Below are 18,292 nucleotides of genomic sequence, written 5' to 3' on the forward strand. Positions count from 1 at the left end.
GTGGCACCCCAGCGCGGAGCTCACTTCCCGTCATCCACACGCCATCTAGCGACGGGAAAAGGGGGGACAGCTTTGCCTGGGAGCGGAAAGGAGAGGAGGAGGAAAAGGCTCCCATACCCGTCCCAGCTCTCTCGCCTTTCTCAAAGCTGGTAAGAGCCATTTGGATATTACAGCGAGAACTCCGGAGTGGCTCGGGGCGGGTTGAGAGGAGCGTCCCCACACTTCACTCCCACGCATTTCATACCCCCTACACACGCCCCCCCCCCCCCCCCCCTCCCCCAGTAAATCATCCCCCTCTACCCTGAAAGGAGACAGCACTCCCGAGAAATTCCCTAAATGCCTCACCTAAGCCATCTCTGGCGCCCGATCCCAACCCGCAACACCGCTAACTCCGGAGGGTCTGTGCGGCGCTGCCGGCGGAGGTTGGACCGCTCGATCCCGGCCTCGCAGAGGCACACACCCGCACACAGAGACACAAGCACCCCCACAGGCGCTCCCCGCTTGTCCTGCTGCCGCCAGCGCAGCCGGCCGCAGCCCCTTTGTTCCTCCCGCGGAACGATGTCCTCCTCTTCCACCCGCCCCGTACTCTCCTCCGCCGCCGCCCGCCCCTGCGCCCCTAGTCCGCGGGCGGCGGCGCGGCAGGGCAGCATGGCCCGCCCGCCGCGGGGGAGGCAGCGGGAAGCACCCCCCCGCCCTTGGCCGCGGCACGGCCTCGCCACTGCCGCCCGCAGCCCGCGGCAGCCCCGCGGCAGGGGCAGCGGCCGCAGCCGCGGCTGACGGCAGCCCCGCGCCGCAGGATCCGCGCCCCGAAAAGACGTGCTCCGCCGAGTTGCCAGGCGCGATTACGTTGTTTTTTTCCCCCCACCCACCCCTTGAACTTGTTGCTTGGCGCTCGGTGGTGGCGGAGGGGGGTGGGGGTGGGGGAAAGCCTTATTATCGATGTCCCTTTGGATGCAATCAAGCTTTCTCAGGAGCAACTACTTCCCCGCCGTTCCCGGCGGGGCACGGAGATCTAGCGCCAGAGCCCGTATTTCCAAAAGTCTCTATGCAACTGAGCGCGCTCGCCAGACTTTCACAGGTAGGTGCCGCAGGCTGGGCACGTCCGGAGGGATGCGAGAACCGAGTAGGGGAAGGGGCTAGATAAAGGAAGCAGAGCCGGGGGTACGGATGGTCCCCCGCCGACCCGTTACAGAACCCCGCGCCCCAGCCCCGCGCCCGTCTTGGGGGCCCCCGCCCGCCCCGGCCTCCCCCGTCGCCAGGGAGCCCCTGCTACGCTCCCACTCCACTGCCAGCCTTCCCCGGCTTCGCCCTTCGTCGCCCGCTCGGGCGCTCTCGAGGATGCTCCAGGGATCCCACCTTCGGTGCATCCAAACCCTCCTCTCCTACCACTGCCACAGCCCCCGAGGCTTTGCCCGACCCAGCTCTCCTCCCTCTGGAGAGCCCTTGTCCGTGAACCGACGTCCCGTCCCGGGGAGACTCCCCTCCGCCCTCTTCCTTTCTCTGAGGTGCTCCCCCCTCCCGGCGCCCCCTTACCCGGCGCCCCTCTGCCCTTTAACGCATTTCCTACGCGGAAAACTTGCCTTAAAGTTTAATGCTGCCTCCCGGAGCTCCTCCCCCTGCCCCGCCGGCTCCCCCGGCCCTGAGCCGAGGTCAGGAGGAGTCCCCAGAGCGGCGATCAAGGTCAGGGAGAGCATTCGTCCCGCTGCTACTCCAGGGCTGCAGCTGAAGAGGTAGTACAGACCCGCCCGGCCCATCGCCTCCGCCCCGTCACGGCGAGCGGGCGGCGGCGCCGGGTGGCCCCGCTGCAGCCCGCCTGGGAAGGGCTCCGCTGGCGACCGCGGCCCGGCTCTGGCAGCGGGCGGGGAGCGGAGCGGAGGAGGGGCGGGGGGACCGACTGCATCGCGCGTGGAAGAAAATCTCCTTCCAGGTGGCTGCACCGCTGCACCAGAGCCAACAGCCAGCTCCTGGGGTTCGTGCTTTGTGGACCATTGATTCCATCCAGGGGCCTCCCGTGGACCTTGTATCCAAAGGATCTGGCTGCTAGAGTAGCTGCTTTGAATGCGATGATTTCCAAGTGCCTAGATTTATCATCTTAACTGGCTAACTAGCCCCTGAAAGGATATTCTGGTATGAAAAAGGGGAGGAAACAAAAAAGAAACAAGATTTTCTGCTAGTACTGGAAACCACAACAATGTTCAGGAATTTGGTTGCCTTGAAAATGTATGAGTATTTTTCTTCTCTATTTTAGTGGCCGGACCAGAACTGTCTCTAGATTGACTCCCTAAGCTGTAGTACGTGTTTGGGACCATGGCGGCAGGAGTAGCAGCTTGGTTACCCTTTGCCAGGGCAGCAGCCATAGGATGGATGCCAGTGGCCACAGGTCCCATGCCAGCTGCTCCACGGCAGGAGAGGAAGCGAAGCCAGGACTCTCTGATTGTGCTGAATGTGAGTGGTATCCAGTTTCAGACATGGCTGGACACGTTAGAGCGTTACCCTGATACTCTGTTGGGCAGTTCGGAGAGGGATTTCTTCTACCACCCTGAGACACAGCAGTACTTTTTTGATCGGGACCCAGACATTTTCCGCCACATTCTCAACTTCTACCGTACTGGGAAGCTTCATTATCCCCGCCAGGAGTGCATCTCAGCTTATGATGAGGAGCTGGCCTTCTTTGGCATCATCCCTGAAATCATTGGTGACTGCTGTTATGAGGAGTACAAGGATCGCCGGCGTGAGAATGCCGAGCGCCTGCAGGATGATGCTGATCAGGATCATGCAACTGAGAGCGCCCTGCCCTCAATGACAGCTCGGCAGAGGATGTGGCGGGCCTTTGAAAACCCACACACGAGTACACTGGCTCTGGTCTTCTACTATGTCACTGGTTTCTTCATTGCTGTCTCTGTTATCGCCAATGTGGTGGAGACAGTGCCCTGCGGGGTAAGCCCAGGTCGCATCAAAGAGCTGCCCTGTGGAGAGCGTTACGCTGTGGCTTTCTTCTGTCTGGATACTGCCTGTGTCATGATCTTCACAGTTGAGTATCTATTACGTCTGCTGGCGGCCCCTAGTCGCTACAAATTCGTGCGCAGTGTCATGAGTATCATTGATGTGGTCGCCATCATGCCATATTACATTGGCCTGGTGATGACAGATAATGAGGATGTCAGTGGGGCTTTTGTGACACTACGAGTCTTTCGTGTCTTCAGGATCTTTAAATTTTCCCGCCACTCACAGGGGCTGCGCATCCTGGGCTACACCCTAAAAAGTTGTGCCTCGGAGTTAGGCTTCCTCCTCTTCTCACTCACTATGGCCATCATAATCTTTGCCACAGTCATGTACTATGCAGAGAAGGGTTCATCAGCCAGCAAGTTCACCAGCATCCCTGCAGCCTTCTGGTACACCATTGTCACCATGACAACACTGGGGTAAGTGCAGCTGGTGTTTGGTTACAGCCAACATTTCAACAAGTGTACTGGCATGAATGGAAAATACTCAGATTAAAAAAAAAAACACAACAAAATGTTGCTAGGAAAAAATACAAGAGTAAGTTTTTGTTACAGAACTTTGTGAATACGACTCATCACTTCTTTCTAAACATTTTTGCACGTGCAAGTGAGAGAAAGGTGTTGCTGAAGCTAAAATAGCATGAGACCCAAACTAGCAGATAAACTGAAAATGAAAACAACAAAGTTGCCCCCCGCCCCTCTTTGCAACTCTTTGGGGTTCTTCGCAGTTTTCTCTAAAATTTTGTTTGGTGCTGGATAGACAAAATGGGAATATTTTATGAATATCTGTGCTTTGGAGTGTTTGCTGTAATATTTAAAAATGTGTTTGCTTGTTACAGTATTGCTGAAGCAGTGAGAGTCATGAGGAGAACCCAAGTGTGACCTTTTAATTTGATCATGCAGAAAAATATGTGGCTCTGCCATTTTGTTTGAAGTGCTATGTTGATGCAGACTTGCATATTTACTTTGGTATTGCAAAGTGATTTGTTTTCATGAAAATAAAGCAGGTGTAGATACCTTAGTCTTCTCCAAAACTATTCCTGGCTACATTTCCTTTGATTTCCATGGACCTGCAGCTTGTAAATGACAAGCATCGAGCTACACTATCTGGTGTCAGACTCTGGAAAACGACCTAAGGATGTGTGAGACATACGGCAGGTGAAGCATAGATCTTAAAATACAATTATAGTGGCAATATAAATTCTTACAGAGAATTAGGAGTTAAAAAATTGCCACTGTTGACAGTAGAATCCCACACAGTTTCGTGGAAAGATGGGAGAAGACATTGTTTTATGAAGTCTCCGATACCAGAGTCAAGTAGTATCAGCTGATTCTGAGCACCAAGTTGTAAAATGCATTTGTCTGTAATTATAACAGGGATTTAGAAGGCTGACTAATTCGGGAAGACAACTTTTTGTCCTATTCTTAGTTTTGGGTTGTAGAGGGTCATCTGTGGAACTGAACATTTGCTGATTCCGTAGAAATTGTCTAGTCATTCAATAATTACATACACTATAAGACAAACTTTTTACTTTAATGATGATGAAGCCCATAATTTTATTAGTCAAACATTTTGGCAGATCTGGTGGGGACCATTGAGATTTATGAAACATGTATAACTTTTAAGTTTAACAAAATGACACTGCACTATCAAACTATTATGAAAAAGTTGATTTATTTTATGCAGTTGTAATTTAGTTTGGCAATGCACACACCAAATACTGAAAAGGAAAAGGGGACTGTCTTATGCCACCATTTTTTATACAGGGCTTTTATCTTCAGTGTGATATAACAAATGCGGATAAATATAGTGCATTGTAAATATTTCATACAAATTGTAAGGGCAAGTTTATGCTAAAAAGGAGTGACAGGAGCTTTGGGGATTTTAATCTGCTTGTTAGGCTCCTGGTTTTTCCTTTTGGTTTTCTTTTCTTCTGATAGTGACAAACTGAAGGGACAAGGTAGCAGAAGGAACAAGTTACACATGCTGACACAAGTTCTATAGTCCTGTATTTTCTCATGCTGATACTGTTTGCCACATACTTTTAATTAGAACTGTGATGATTGCAACAAATTAGGTCTCAAGAATTCACCAATATTTAGAATGTATAATATTATTATAAAAGAGCAGGAACTGATCTATGCTTTTTGTAACAAAAGTTGAGTTTTTTGAGTGTTTTCAATGTTATAGTCTGTTTGGGCAGTACTTGTCCATGGTACTGAACGTAATTTTGCCTTCATTTTTATGGCTAGTTTGCAGCTGGTCATGATGCAGATCTGGTATGGATTTGGCATAGATATGATTTGCTTGTTTATTTAACGAGGAACAAAAAAGAAAGAAAAGGATACAGGTATTATTCTATAGCAGCAGATTTTGAGGTATTGTTCTGAGTAAAATCTTCACAAGAACTGAGATTTGAACTTCATTAAAAAAAAAAAGGAGGTTAAAAATAACACAGTCATGCTTGACTCCTTATGAGGTAGTCTGCACAGAGAAAGTTTTGATCAGCTTGCACACAGATCCAAAGTTTCAGTCTCAGAAGTTCTGGTATGATTATAAGGGCAGACATGACAGACCACAAATTTCTGGGAAACCTTTAATCAGTGCAAGAGATAGATGATGTCCTTTCATGATAACCATATAAGGATTATGTTTATATGCTAAATATATATGAATGTTTTAAACTGAATTGACCTAAAAGCTTTGAATTCTTTTTAGTTGATGGAGCAATTACACAAAACGAGAAGGAAATTACAAGGAAAAGCAGTAAGGGTCAGTGGAAGCTGATTGTAATGAGTAGTGCTACTTTTGCTCTGTGCTAAAGCTTCTCATCTGTTTATTAATACAGATAATTTGGTTTTTAGTTTTAGCTTTAGCTGAATTAGGTTTATATAAATTGACTCTATATGAAAAGCTTCTGTCTTTTAGCACGAAAGCTAGGTGGTGTATCTGTGTTTTAAATGACAGTACTAGACAGCAGATTATGTGAAATACTACAAAAATGTACAAACACTAATAGTGGACAACAGATTAGCCTAAGGTTGAGTTTTTGAGTCTTGGTGTCATTCTCCTATTTTGCTCAATAATAAGGTGATCAAGTATGTGACATTTGCATTTTAATGAGTTACCTTGGAGGAAGAGCTATATTTCTCAGTTCTGCATGATGGCTGAACAATCAAAGCATCTTTAAAAAACATGGTTTACATTTTTCTGCAGTGCCAGTGCCTTCACATATTACTTACTTTTAGCCTCCAAGGATATCCCAGCTATTAACTATTGTGGACTGCTCAACTCAAGTAGTACACAGCTGTACATAAAAGATGTTATATGAAAGAAATGAAAGAAAGGAGGAAAGGAAGAGAGAGAGTGAGAAAAAGATACAGATATAAAGAGAGAGAAAGATTAGTCTGAACCAGTGTGCACTCTGCTAGAAACAGCTGTCTGGTTTAAAATTTCAAATTATTCTTTCATCAATATTAATTGTAGCAAAAGTAAAGTAGAGACCAAGGACAAGAAGGGCCAAGAGAATACGATTGAAAGACGTCACAAAGCAGTGGGTGGAGATTCTAGTTAAGAGTGATAAGCATAGGAGGTAGGGGCATAAAGGTCAAAAAGCAGGCTAGTATAAAGCCTGGCAGAGAAGCTCAGGTTTTTTGAGTTGAGATTGGTAGACTTACATGGGGGCATGTGAACATTTACACCCATAGTGGCACAGTTATGTGATTTTCTGCTGTCACCTTATAACATGATAGTCTAACAACCTTCCTTCTACCCTGTCAGTAACCACCAAATGAGCTGGAATAGCTGGTAAGGCTTTGATGGTGTAAGGGTAATGTCTGTTCCTAAGCTGAGCAGAGCTATAGTGTATTTTATGTTTTAGGAAGATATTATACTTTAAATGAGGAACACAGTGCTATTCTGTGACCAGTTCTAAAGCAATCTCACTGCTATATTAAACTTCTGTATTTATAATCTTTACATTGGGTGGCTTTGTCAAGTCAGACATAACTAGGGTTATGTCTTCAGAAAAGATAAAGCAACTATTATTTTTCATTACTTTTAAATATAGACCATAGTGTACGAGAAATCCCATCTAAAATAAATGAAATTCCCTTAAGACTTTATAATCAAACAGGTGACAGCAGAAAGCTTCTAACAATGAAGAGAGAAATAGGGCAATGGATTTCATTTTCCCGCGCATTCTATTGTCTCTCATTTTCACTCCTTTCTCACTTTTATTGCATCCCTATGTACGTATCCCATCTATTTGTTTTCTTCACTTTTCTTTCAAACTACCACTTTTCATAGTCTTTCTGTTTGGGCATTTGTCTGATGGCTTAGCACCTTGCCTCCCTTGTTCAGGACAATTTCAGTGTGTGTGGTTCTTCTGGCTTTATTTTTTTCTGCTTCTTTGTTTTAGATTCCTGATGTATTCTTCACCACTAGATCAAATCTTTCATTCATCATCATTGTCATTCATTTGACCTGAACTTTCCTTGTAACAAGGTTTTTTCCCTGACATTTGCTTGATAGATTTTTTTTCCTTACAAACATCACAGAATTTCTACAGCATCACTTTTTTTGCCCCCCCAAATGCCATACACATTATCATGTTTTCCTTTTCGAACCATTGCGAGTACCTTTAGTTTTTGTCCATCTCTTAGAAACTTCTCTTTTGAAAAAGTGAGTTCATTAAAATCTGTAAGAGAACACAAAGTGAGAAATCTTTGGGTTTTGACCAATGCAATTAAAAGTTTGAAAATGCTGTTATGATGACTATTATGGAGGTAAAGATTAGCAAAGTTGGAGTATTACTTCTGCATCTTGTAATTCCATATTGGCTCGTTCATTCATTTTGTGTTTAATATTTTCAACCTTGTTTCAAACCGAATTCTTCTGGTTTTGTATTCTTGTATACAACCTAGTGAATTTTGTGTTTTACACATGTGTTTGATGTCTCAATCTGTTTTCTCTTCACAGCAGAGACATTTAGCCTAAATAAGAATACCATGTAACAGATAAGGGACAAAGTGTAGTGTAATCGTCTTCAAAGCACAGCACTAGACATTCAAAAAGGGCTTCAGGGACAATTTGAAATACTGAAAAGTAAGGGTCAAGTTGAAGGCAGTAAAACAGAAAAAGAAATGTTGTCTGATAAAAGGATTACTCAAACTTCATTGGGATGTTGGTTTGACAGGAAACAGAAGTCATTATATCATTATTTAGTTGCACTAGGGACCAGCTTTTCTGTTCAAAAAAGTCCTGATGATCTCTTAGAGGAACAGGAGTTAGCCTAGTTCACTCATTTTTCTTCAGCATGAACTTTCTTACTTTCAGTTATGAAGAGCGTGAAGGTGATGCTTAACAAAAAGATCTTTCTGCTCCTTTAGTGGAAACAGATGGAATTTTATTTCTTTGTTGTTATTGTGAATGAACAGTAAGAATGGTGAGATTGCTGTGGGCCAGATTGTAGCAAAGAAACACGCTGATTTAGTACAGCAGAACAAATCGACTCAGAGAGCAATTATGACTGGTGCCTGATCTATTATTTGTGGCCTATCATTTGAGTAATCCTCAGTGAATATTGTGATTTTAGTAAAATCCTCAAGTGACCGAACTCCAGAAGTTCAGAGTGAGTGATGACAATCTGTACTTGACTCATATCATTGTGTCTCCGAGAAGAAAAATTTGCAATATAAAAGCTGTACAAATCTGTGAATACAGCATTGGAAATACTGCTACTGTGCAAAGAAAATCTGGAAATGAGAACTGTATTTCTGAATGTGGGAACTTAAAAGTACTTCAGAAATAAAATGGTTATCCAAAATAAGTTGAGAACATCTTGCAGCTTCAGGGTAACAATTAACTTTTCAGACACTTGAAAGAAAGTCTAATGAACTACTCCTCTTATTTGATTTTTCATGCCATTCTAGTCCACTGGCAGCAGTTTGTAATTTGCATTATGGTAAGCTGATAAGAGAAGAATCCGATTCAGCAGATGTTAAGTGGATAGGTTGTTCAAAAAAGGAAATACAAATTAGAAATACAGAAACAAAGTTTAGATTCGTGTTTCATCAGTTACCTGACAACAGAGCTGACAGTGATGGAAACTTTCTGTATATTTCTGTCCCTATCATTTTTTCGAGCAATAGATGAGAGTACAGATTTTTATTAAGACGTAGGCTTTAAAAGAATATTTTCTGCATTGCTCATGCAGTGGAGGAAAGATTTTTCAAATCATAGACAGCTTTGTGCTACCTTTCCTGGAACTGTAACAGTTGCCATGCTTGGATTTTGACCTCTATCACAATTAGTAGCCTGACTTCTACCACTATTTATTAATTTTAATTTTTTTTTTCTGAAGCATATTATTTTGACCTTCCTGGCGCTCAGATTATATTTTATAGTCCCTGAGTTATGTAGAAATAGTTATGGCTTTTGTTTTGGCCCAGACAAAAAAATTCACTGGAGTACACAAAGACCATAGACTTGGATAAGTGTGAATTGAGATGCTTTTGACTTGAGTACCTGACTGCAACAGATGCAAGTGTTCAGTAGAAAAATACTGGGTACAAATATGTCCTCAGCACATATGACAATCTTGTGACCAGTACCACCATTCAGTCCTAGAATATTTTAGCTTTATTGAAAAAAAAAAAAAATCAGCAAGATTCAGCTCTATTATAATTGAAATGAGACTGTACTCTTTTTCTCACACTAGCATAGATACACTTTATGCATTATTAGAAGGCATATCTCAATGTACACAGTCATTACTACTGAGATGCTGCTCCTGTCAGTTCAGGTTCTAGCAGTTAAGTGCATTTACAAAAGCTAATAAAACATTAAAAGACTGCTATCAGTCTAAATACTAAAGATGCAAAGATACTACTCATATAAGCAATTGCACTCTCTGTGTATCCAGAAAAGCGGTTTCTTTTCTGATATCCCACTTCACAGTATTGTTCCTTACTTGTCTGCAGGTCTCCATCCTGAAAGTGCAAGCCTTTGGAGCCACTGTGTAAATGTACTTCATTAGTCCTGCCCTGTTACAGAAAATAGCAGGTTGCCTGAAAGCCTACAAAAATGTTAACAAAGTCAGATTTTGCATACTTAATGTATTTAGGTGTAGTGCTTTGCATTTCATCCCTGGTTTTCATTTTCCCCCATGTTACTGGTTTCTTTGATCTGGTAGGCTTAACAGTGAAGTCAAGTCTTAGAGACACAGAGATCTCCTGGCTTTATTAGTTTGTAGGAGTGGAACACTGCAGGGAAGATTTTTAAAGGCATTTAGGTATCTGGAGATGCAGATAGGCACTCAGCCTGAATTCTCAAAAGAGGCTTAGGTGCTTAGGAACACAAAGGAGAAGAGTGGAAAGCTGGGAAATAATCTGGGAAACTAGGTACCTAGTCACCTTAGAAAACAGAGTCTTACGTGCACAAGAGTAACTGCTAGGATTAGTAGAGCGTGGTGTTGATACTCGAGTATGTCCTACTCCTATCAGAACCAAAAGCATCTTACAAGTGGATCTTAAAAGTATTCAAAGTATTCAGTTAGAATACAATGTACCCTATATTCACTGTAGAAGGAGATAGAGTGTTTTGTGTATAGTATTCTTAGGCAAGTGCAATAAAGTTTCATTGGGGGGGGGAGGGGAAGATAATATAAACAAGAGATTAATGTAAAGCATCCAAGGGAAAAATATTTTTTGATCCTAATTTTCTGTCTGTGCTTTTCAAACCAAGAGTTCATCATGAAAAGATATGTAAGAAATGTGAGTTATGATGTGCAGATGTTAAATTACTGAAAATGTTTTTAGCAATCAGGTACAAAATTATTAAAGAGTGTAAGGTAGGAGATTACATCTTTTCCAAGAAACATTCAGCCAAAGGCTTTCTTTGTTTCAGTAGGGCTCATATTTAACTTCCACACAGAATATTTGTTAAGATGATGATGGAATAGTTGGACTTGATGATCTTTGAGGTCTTTTCCAACCTTGTTGATTCTATGATTCTAAGATGATGATGGTAAGAAAAGGTAAGCTGTAATTCTCAATTTTGAACACTGCAAATTCACCTTCTTCCCTTGTTTGCTGAAAAATAGTTTTGTTTTGCCTCTTGATTTAGTTTTTTAAAATACTGTTTGGAGACTTAAGTGGGAAGTTTAAGTAGTACTTTGCCTAAATTTCCTTTTTATTTTTCTTTTCCTTTTTTTTTTTTTCCCCCAGTAATATGAACTTTATAAACATGGTCTATAGCTCTGCAGTTGACTTTTACCTTAATCTCTGTTCCTAAATGGGACGTCTATAAAATGCATCTCCCTGGGTTTTTTATGAGTCTTTGTATAAGAAGTTACTGTTTTGAGGTAAGCATCTTGTAGCACAGTTCTTTCTCTTCAAGGAGACATTGTGATTTCTGAGTTTACTCTTTGTGGCAATCCTAGCAATAAGTAGTGTGAGCAATCTGGTAATATAAGCTTAGAGCTTGATATAGTGGTAGGCCATGCTTAGCGTAAGTGTAGAAGTAATTAGTAGTTTAGCAAAATAGTGCTGTGCTAGCAGCGTGTAACTAAAACAAAGTACTGGTAGCTGTAAACACAAAGAGTTATCTTGGAATAACAGGATGCATACGTCGATCAACAACTTCGCGTGATATTAGTAGTTAAACCACTAATGTATAACAGTAGGGCGTGTGGACAATTGTGGGGAGCCAATGAAGCTATGCCAACTATGCTCTGTGAGTCTGTGTGTCTATATAAGCTGTAGAGGTTCCCTAATTAAACTGAACAATACTTAGATCATATTGGTTGTCCGTACTGATTGTGACCTCCGTCGTCAACAACTCTTAACCAGATGCTGTTTAGTTCAGCTTTGTATTATCACTTGCACTGAAGCTTCATATCAAAGATAAGCCTAGGAAGTAGAAATCCCAATATTAAGACCACTTGTATACTTTTTCCATTAAAATTCTAGTACAACATAATATGAATATTAAAACAAAAATGTTACACATATCTGCATAAATAAATTTGAGTGTTTTATTACTGGAGGCTCAGTTTCCTTCGATATATACAACTTCTTGTGGTATAACAGACAACATAAACTTGCAGGAGTTTATTTAATTAGTCTAAGTACCTTGGTAAATTAAAGTAAGTATATTCCACAAGAGTTTTAAATTACCTTGGGTAAATAAAAAAAATAATTGTGGAACTCGATAAAGGTACTTGTATAATTTTATGATCATATATTAACACACTTTGATTAATTATTATTCTGAAACAAAATTCTTTTGAAGCCAAACCTCAACTTTCTTCAAATGTCCGTCCAGAAACATGGACTTTTTTTGCTTTGTAATGGCCTATTCTCAAAATGTTTTGGCTGATACAGTCTTTCACGTTATCACTTGCAAGCTTGGCCATCCAGGCATTCCTTGTAAAGGGCTGAGAGTCAGACTGTGAGGTGACCAAGGATGTAATTTAACATGGTGTAATAGCTCAGAGTCAGAAAGTGTCTGCTGCATCCTAAATCACTGCTTCTTTCTTCAGGATGAACCAAGAGTGTTCTGTATGAGAGCCTGTGTAATGGGATCCTTAACTTTTCATTGTTACTGTTCATCTTCCCCTTTTTTATTACCCCCAAATGGAATTTTATTACTGTGTTAGTGGCCTTACTTTCAGATTCTGCAACTTTCATCTCTTCCACTTGCAGCCAGTTAAGAATTCCCTGAGCATCCTTATCAGCTATGGACAGCAACCACTGCACTGTGCAGGGTTGCTTAGGAACAAAATTGATGCTTTTTGACATGGTGGATTACACCTGCAACACGCTGGTCTCCAAACTCTTACATCCCACAGAGGAATGAAAAGCAGAGACATGGAAGATGCTTGAATGTGAAGGGGGTATATACTTTTTGGGGTTTAGGATATTCAATCGCTTAGTTGTTGGCAAATATCAAGTTAAGAATTGCGGCCTTTCTATTTTAAGCACGGTAAAAAGTTTTTCATAACAACTCTTTTTAACAGAAGCTTTGTAATTTAAACACTGCAGTATCTTACTCACTTGTAGAACTGAGGGGTTTTAGCTTTTGTAAGCTTCTTTGTTGGCTTCAGTTATTGATGCATTTGTTTACATCAGTTGTTCAAAGCCATGCTGAGACATGGATATCAAGGACTAGGGACAGGCAGAACTAGATAAACATAGTATATGCACCTAGTCCCGTAAATCTAATGAGCCCTTACCTAGGTTGCAGGTGCAGCCATTTCTAGTGTTTATTTGACATGTATTTATGTGAAATTAACTTCTTAATATTTGCTTTGTAGACTCCACAGGGATTGAGAATTTACTTAGCATTTGCCTTTTTGGCACCAGGATGGAAAATTTCAAAAAGTACAAATTGAAGCTTCCCCATAGAGCAAAGCTACATATCGACTGGCTTAATGATTTGACAAGCTCAGTGTTAATCATTTTACAAGGGAAAGGCATACTCAAGTTTTATTTGATTTGCTTGTGTCAACATATAAGATGTTAATCTGTGTCAAAAGCTGTCGAGTTTTAGAAGTAAATGTTGTAAAGGAATCTCTTTTAAAAAATAGACATGTAATATGTGATACTACTATGCTATCCTTCTTGGAACATGTACTGCTTCTGGCACCTCTCCCCATTTCACCCCATGTCAGCCAGATCATTGCAGAAATAGTCCCTGCTGAAAGACCGCAACAATTATTACTCATTTAACCTAAAGTTTCTTTCCTTCCAAGGTCCAAACTTTTGAAATTTAATGCTCTAAATTGTTCATGGGAGAAGCAATGTTCCTAGTCAGGCTGATGAGCCCTTCAGCACGTTTCAGCCTCTTCCTGTACTGGCAGAGTCACGACAGTCTCTCTCTTCCTCTGGGGACAGACACAGCTGCAGACCACAGATGATGCTGACTAGCTGTGTCTGGCACACACTACAAATGATTCCAAACTACAGACACCTTTGTACAGCCATGCATACATGTAAGATAAAAACCCAGCTGTGAGAGGGAGAGATAGGAATGAGTATTTTTTCAGGTCTCTAGAAGATAGAAGAGAATGACTGGACAAATCCCCATGGATGCAACTGCCTTCTGCCCTCGGCCACTGTCTGCCCTGAGCCCTTTTCACGCCCTGAGTACAGCATGGTTTGTTCGGCAGTGGGTTTGGCCATGCAGTAGGAAAGAGGTTGTGGGTCTTGCAACAGAAGGCATGTGAGCTTTCCTTATTTCTCTATGCAGTCATCACATTTAGTGTGCACTGTTTGTTACATCTTTGCAAGCAAGTTAAATAAATGCAGATGAAAGTGCTAGACAATGTGGAATTCTGGATGTGGCAATGGTTTAAAATGTGAATTTGGATCCACATAAGTGGATTTGAAAGGTAGTCATATCAAAAGGCTGGAAACAACTTGGTTCATCTCTTCAGTGTCAGTGGTATATCTTCCTCAACATGCTTGCTGATATCTATTTTCCAGTTCCCTATACCCAGAAGTTCCTGTGTTTCCAAAGTAAGCAAAGATTTCCTTAAATAAGCCTTTCTTATTGTCTGTATATAGTTCTTCCCCCAGTCCCTGTGTTTGTATGGAAGGATATAGCTATAGAATGTATAGATTGCATCTTGGGTGTGTGGGTTTGTAAAGAAGACAATCAGGACACAGAACTCTTCTAAAGGAGACAAGTAGGACATCCTTTTTTAAAAAATGAGACAATCAGGACACACTGTACAATAAAATTATTATAGAAGAATCTGGAGGTGGAATTCAAACTTACTTCTTTGCCAGTTGCTTACCATCTCTAGGAGGTATTTATAAGCCTGAACTTACTCCTCCAAAAGTTAAATCCTACTGAACTAGTCATCCTTGTCTCCCTTAGGGGGTAATGAAGAGAAGGAGGTATCTGGAGGTGCTCGTTCCTCTGCAGTGAATCTAAATGAAATTTACTATGATTATCAGAGATTTAAATATTTAAACAACAAGTGAAATGGGTGAGATAAATCCCAACCTCCCTGTCTGGCTGATTTGGTCTTGTCTCCTCCTTCCTGGTTATATAACTCTGAAAGCCCATAACATACTCCTTTCAAAGCAAAGTGCATGCTTGGGATTTGACGACAATTTCCACTTCATCAAAAGGGCAATGTGTCTGCTACTTTTAAACTCAAAATACTCTTGTTTTGTGTAACCCTCAAGGTCACTTCAGTGCTATTGACAATTATTTTGCCTTTTCCAAACTGCACAAAACTCACCAAATTTGGAAAAACAATAATAAATTTGAATGTCTCTGTTCATTTGGAAGAAGCCTGTGAAAAAAAGAGAAACATTTAAATAAGTATCCACAGAAATCTGCAGGAAAGAATCCATCCTTCAAATAGCCATGCTTTTGAATTAAGATGTAGAGACTTCATAAACCTTGACTTCAAAGGGTTGTCAACTATTTTTCTTCTTCTGATTTGGAAATCTAAACAGTAGTCCACGTGTTGGTCTTGTCAACTGTTTCACTATTGCTCCTTTTTAAAGAGCACCTATGGAGAGGACTCAAGCATGTTCACCCATTCTAGTGTCATCCAAGAGGTGTCAGAGCTCTGGACTGCAGCTAGGTATTGCCAATGATAGCAGACTGAGAACCTTAGAGACACACTAAACTAAATTGCAGCAGGGACATTCTCCTCATTGCAGTATTCATTTTCACATTAAATTACATTTTAAAATCACTATTTTCTTTAAAGATGCCTCTGGACAGGAGCACTGCAGAAGCTTGAGGGCCACAGGAGAGGATTACGGTCAAAACTCAGAATTGATGCCTTTCTCATTTACCTTCTGAACTTTGTTCACTTCTCTGCAAATCATACCAATCTCTCTGGTGAGGAAATTCTGTAATTGGATATGAAATCCTGTTACCAACAATGACTTGGTTTAACTAATTTTAGTTCGTCTTCATGTTCTGCTTTTCCAGAGCAGCAAATTTCAAATTTGCCAGCTTGTAGAGTGCTGTACCAGTGTGACATAACCACATTCCCTTCAATATCTTTCTCTTGTCTGTAAGATTTCATGAAATTACGTTCCTTTATGCATTGAATAGCATGATAGCATTTTTTTTTCCTTGTGAAAAGAGATCTATAAGCTGCAGAACAAATAATATTTCCTCTTTTTTTCCCCCTCATCTAGGCAGATTTGCCATAAGCTTCCAAACAAGCTCTGGTGGTGCTGTCCTGCACCACTACAGAATGTTTGCTTCTCATTTGAGGGGCAACAGTGGTTATTTCATAATTTGGGCATATTTATTTTGATTTAATTGTATTTTAAAAAATAGCTCTTGTCCTATTTGCTGTTCAATTAAATACATCTTACAAGCTTGAAGAGTGGTAATGTTGATGTGAGAGAATGTAGGCTTGTTCTTAAGCTTCCTCCTTAATTGGAACTTGGAACAAGTCCTTGTATGAATACAAGTTTATTTACATTCTTCTGAGACTTGTGATATTTTTAATATGCCAACCACTTTTATGCTGTCTTAAGAAACAAATTGAGAACAGGGACCTATGCAGCATGTTTGCAAAGAAATTACTTACCTAACTAGTTCCCTAGAGAGAAACACAGTGTTTGAAATCCTAGTACTTCAAGAGAGCAGCCTGCTAGTAACTGGTGTTTGGCACAGGTTTGGTGTTTGGGGTGGTGAGATGTGAGGTAAAAGAGATATGGTGCACAATTCTTTCTGTATCTTTACAAGAAATGCCCAGCAATTTATGGCTTAATCAAAGAGCTGTTTTAATAAGACCAAGTAAAAGAGGAATATATATAGCTAGTTAATCTTATGCCCTCTCTGATGTTGGAAGTCGTATTCATACAGCATTGGATGGATTTTCTCATAGCACACTGCACAGATTCTCCTGCTTTATGTTTTCTGTACTATTATATAATTTAGGGCTTTACAGTAACACAGCTCTATTCATAAACTATGTGCTTATGAGAACTCTATGCATTTGTAGATGAAGGTTCTTTCACAGGTTGCTCTGCTCTGGTTCATCCTGTGGACAGGGCATTTGTACAGCACAGCACAGCCTGTACACCATGACGGACGCACAGCACCGACAGACCTTTCCATGTACCGTGGTCTCCCAATAAGATTCACTATGACAAGTGTGTGGTGTGAGGTAGAAGAGCAGTAGATTTTGCTACTACAGTATAGAAACTGGTAATTTATTTCCTGATTCTGTTTACTGAATATGATCAGAGAATATAAAAGGACTCAAGAACTTTTGCAAAGATAGTATCAAGCTAAAGTTAGTATGTTCAATTAAACAGCTAGAACTTTTTTCCAGAAGAAACCTCATAGTCCTAAACATTGCACAATAAAATACCAAGAGTTCTTTGCATGTAGCGTAATAGAAAATCTATTCAAGAATCTCTGAACTTGTTTTTTTCTTAAGTGAGACTTTGATCAAAGCAAAGTGTAGCTGGATGATATAATTTATGAATTTCCAGTTTCCAAAAATCTATGAAAGAAAGCCACTTATTCTTTATTGCTATTTTGCTTAGAAATATAAAACACAAATTTGAAATGAAAGGACAAATTGTTTCATCTGATTTGCATTTAGGATTTTAGTTCAAAGCAATTTTGACCTTTCATCTATATAAAAAGAAGGATATTTTTAACAAGCAATGCCATGAGAGATTTCATCTCATGATGAAAGGCCATACTCCAGCCATTACTGTTCCATTTTTTGTCAACTAAACAAAAACCCAACCCAACCAACCAACCAAAACACAAACCAACAAACAAAACCCCCCAAACAAACAAAATTAGAATAAATAATGGCAAAACAACCACTCATGCACATCAAATACAAAAGCTCCATCTGGTTTGGGAACTCCTGAAGTTACAGGGGAGGTTCAGGCTAGATGTTAGGAAAAAGTTCTATACAGAAAGAGTGATTGCACATTGGAATGGGCTGCCTGGGGAGGTGGTGGAGTCGCCATCACTGGAGGTTTTCAGGAGGAGACTTGACGGGGTGCTTGGTGCCGTGGGTTAATTGTTTGGGTGGTGTTTGATTGGTTGATGGGTTGGACGCGGTGATCTTGAAGGTCTCTTCCAACCTGGTTTATTCTATGTATTCTATGTATTCTATACAGATTGTTAAAAGCTGAGAAGGTACCACTGAATCATAGAATGTTTTGTGTTGTGGTCACTGTATTCTTGCCTTTGCTTATGTTCTACCCTTTTCTTTTGCTTCTGGACACTGATACGGTGTTTAGTTAAATGGCTCCTTCATCTTGACCTCTCA

At 41.1% G+C, this 18,292-nt stretch overlaps 1 protein-coding gene across 1 annotated transcript in view; it reads left to right on the plus strand.

Moving 5' to 3' along the window:
• The first annotated feature begins 1,585 nt into the window (after positions 1 to 1,585).
• KCND2 (potassium voltage-gated channel subfamily D member 2) overlaps positions 1,586 to 18,292 on the plus strand; it is a 341,883-nt gene continuing 325,176 nt past the window's right edge. The window contains exon 1 of the mRNA XM_054173839.1: positions 1,586 to 3,422. Coding sequence (XP_054029814.1) covers positions 2,308 to 3,422 — 1,115 coding nt within the window. The 5' untranslated portion in view covers positions 1,586 to 2,307. The remainder of the gene's footprint in view (positions 3,423 to 18,292) is intronic.

Source organism: Dryobates pubescens, chromosome 27 (genome assembly GCF_014839835.1).
Source record: "Dryobates pubescens isolate bDryPub1 chromosome 27, bDryPub1.pri, whole genome shotgun sequence".
Classification (NCBI taxonomy): Eukaryota; Metazoa; Chordata; class Aves; order Piciformes; family Picidae; genus Dryobates; species Dryobates pubescens.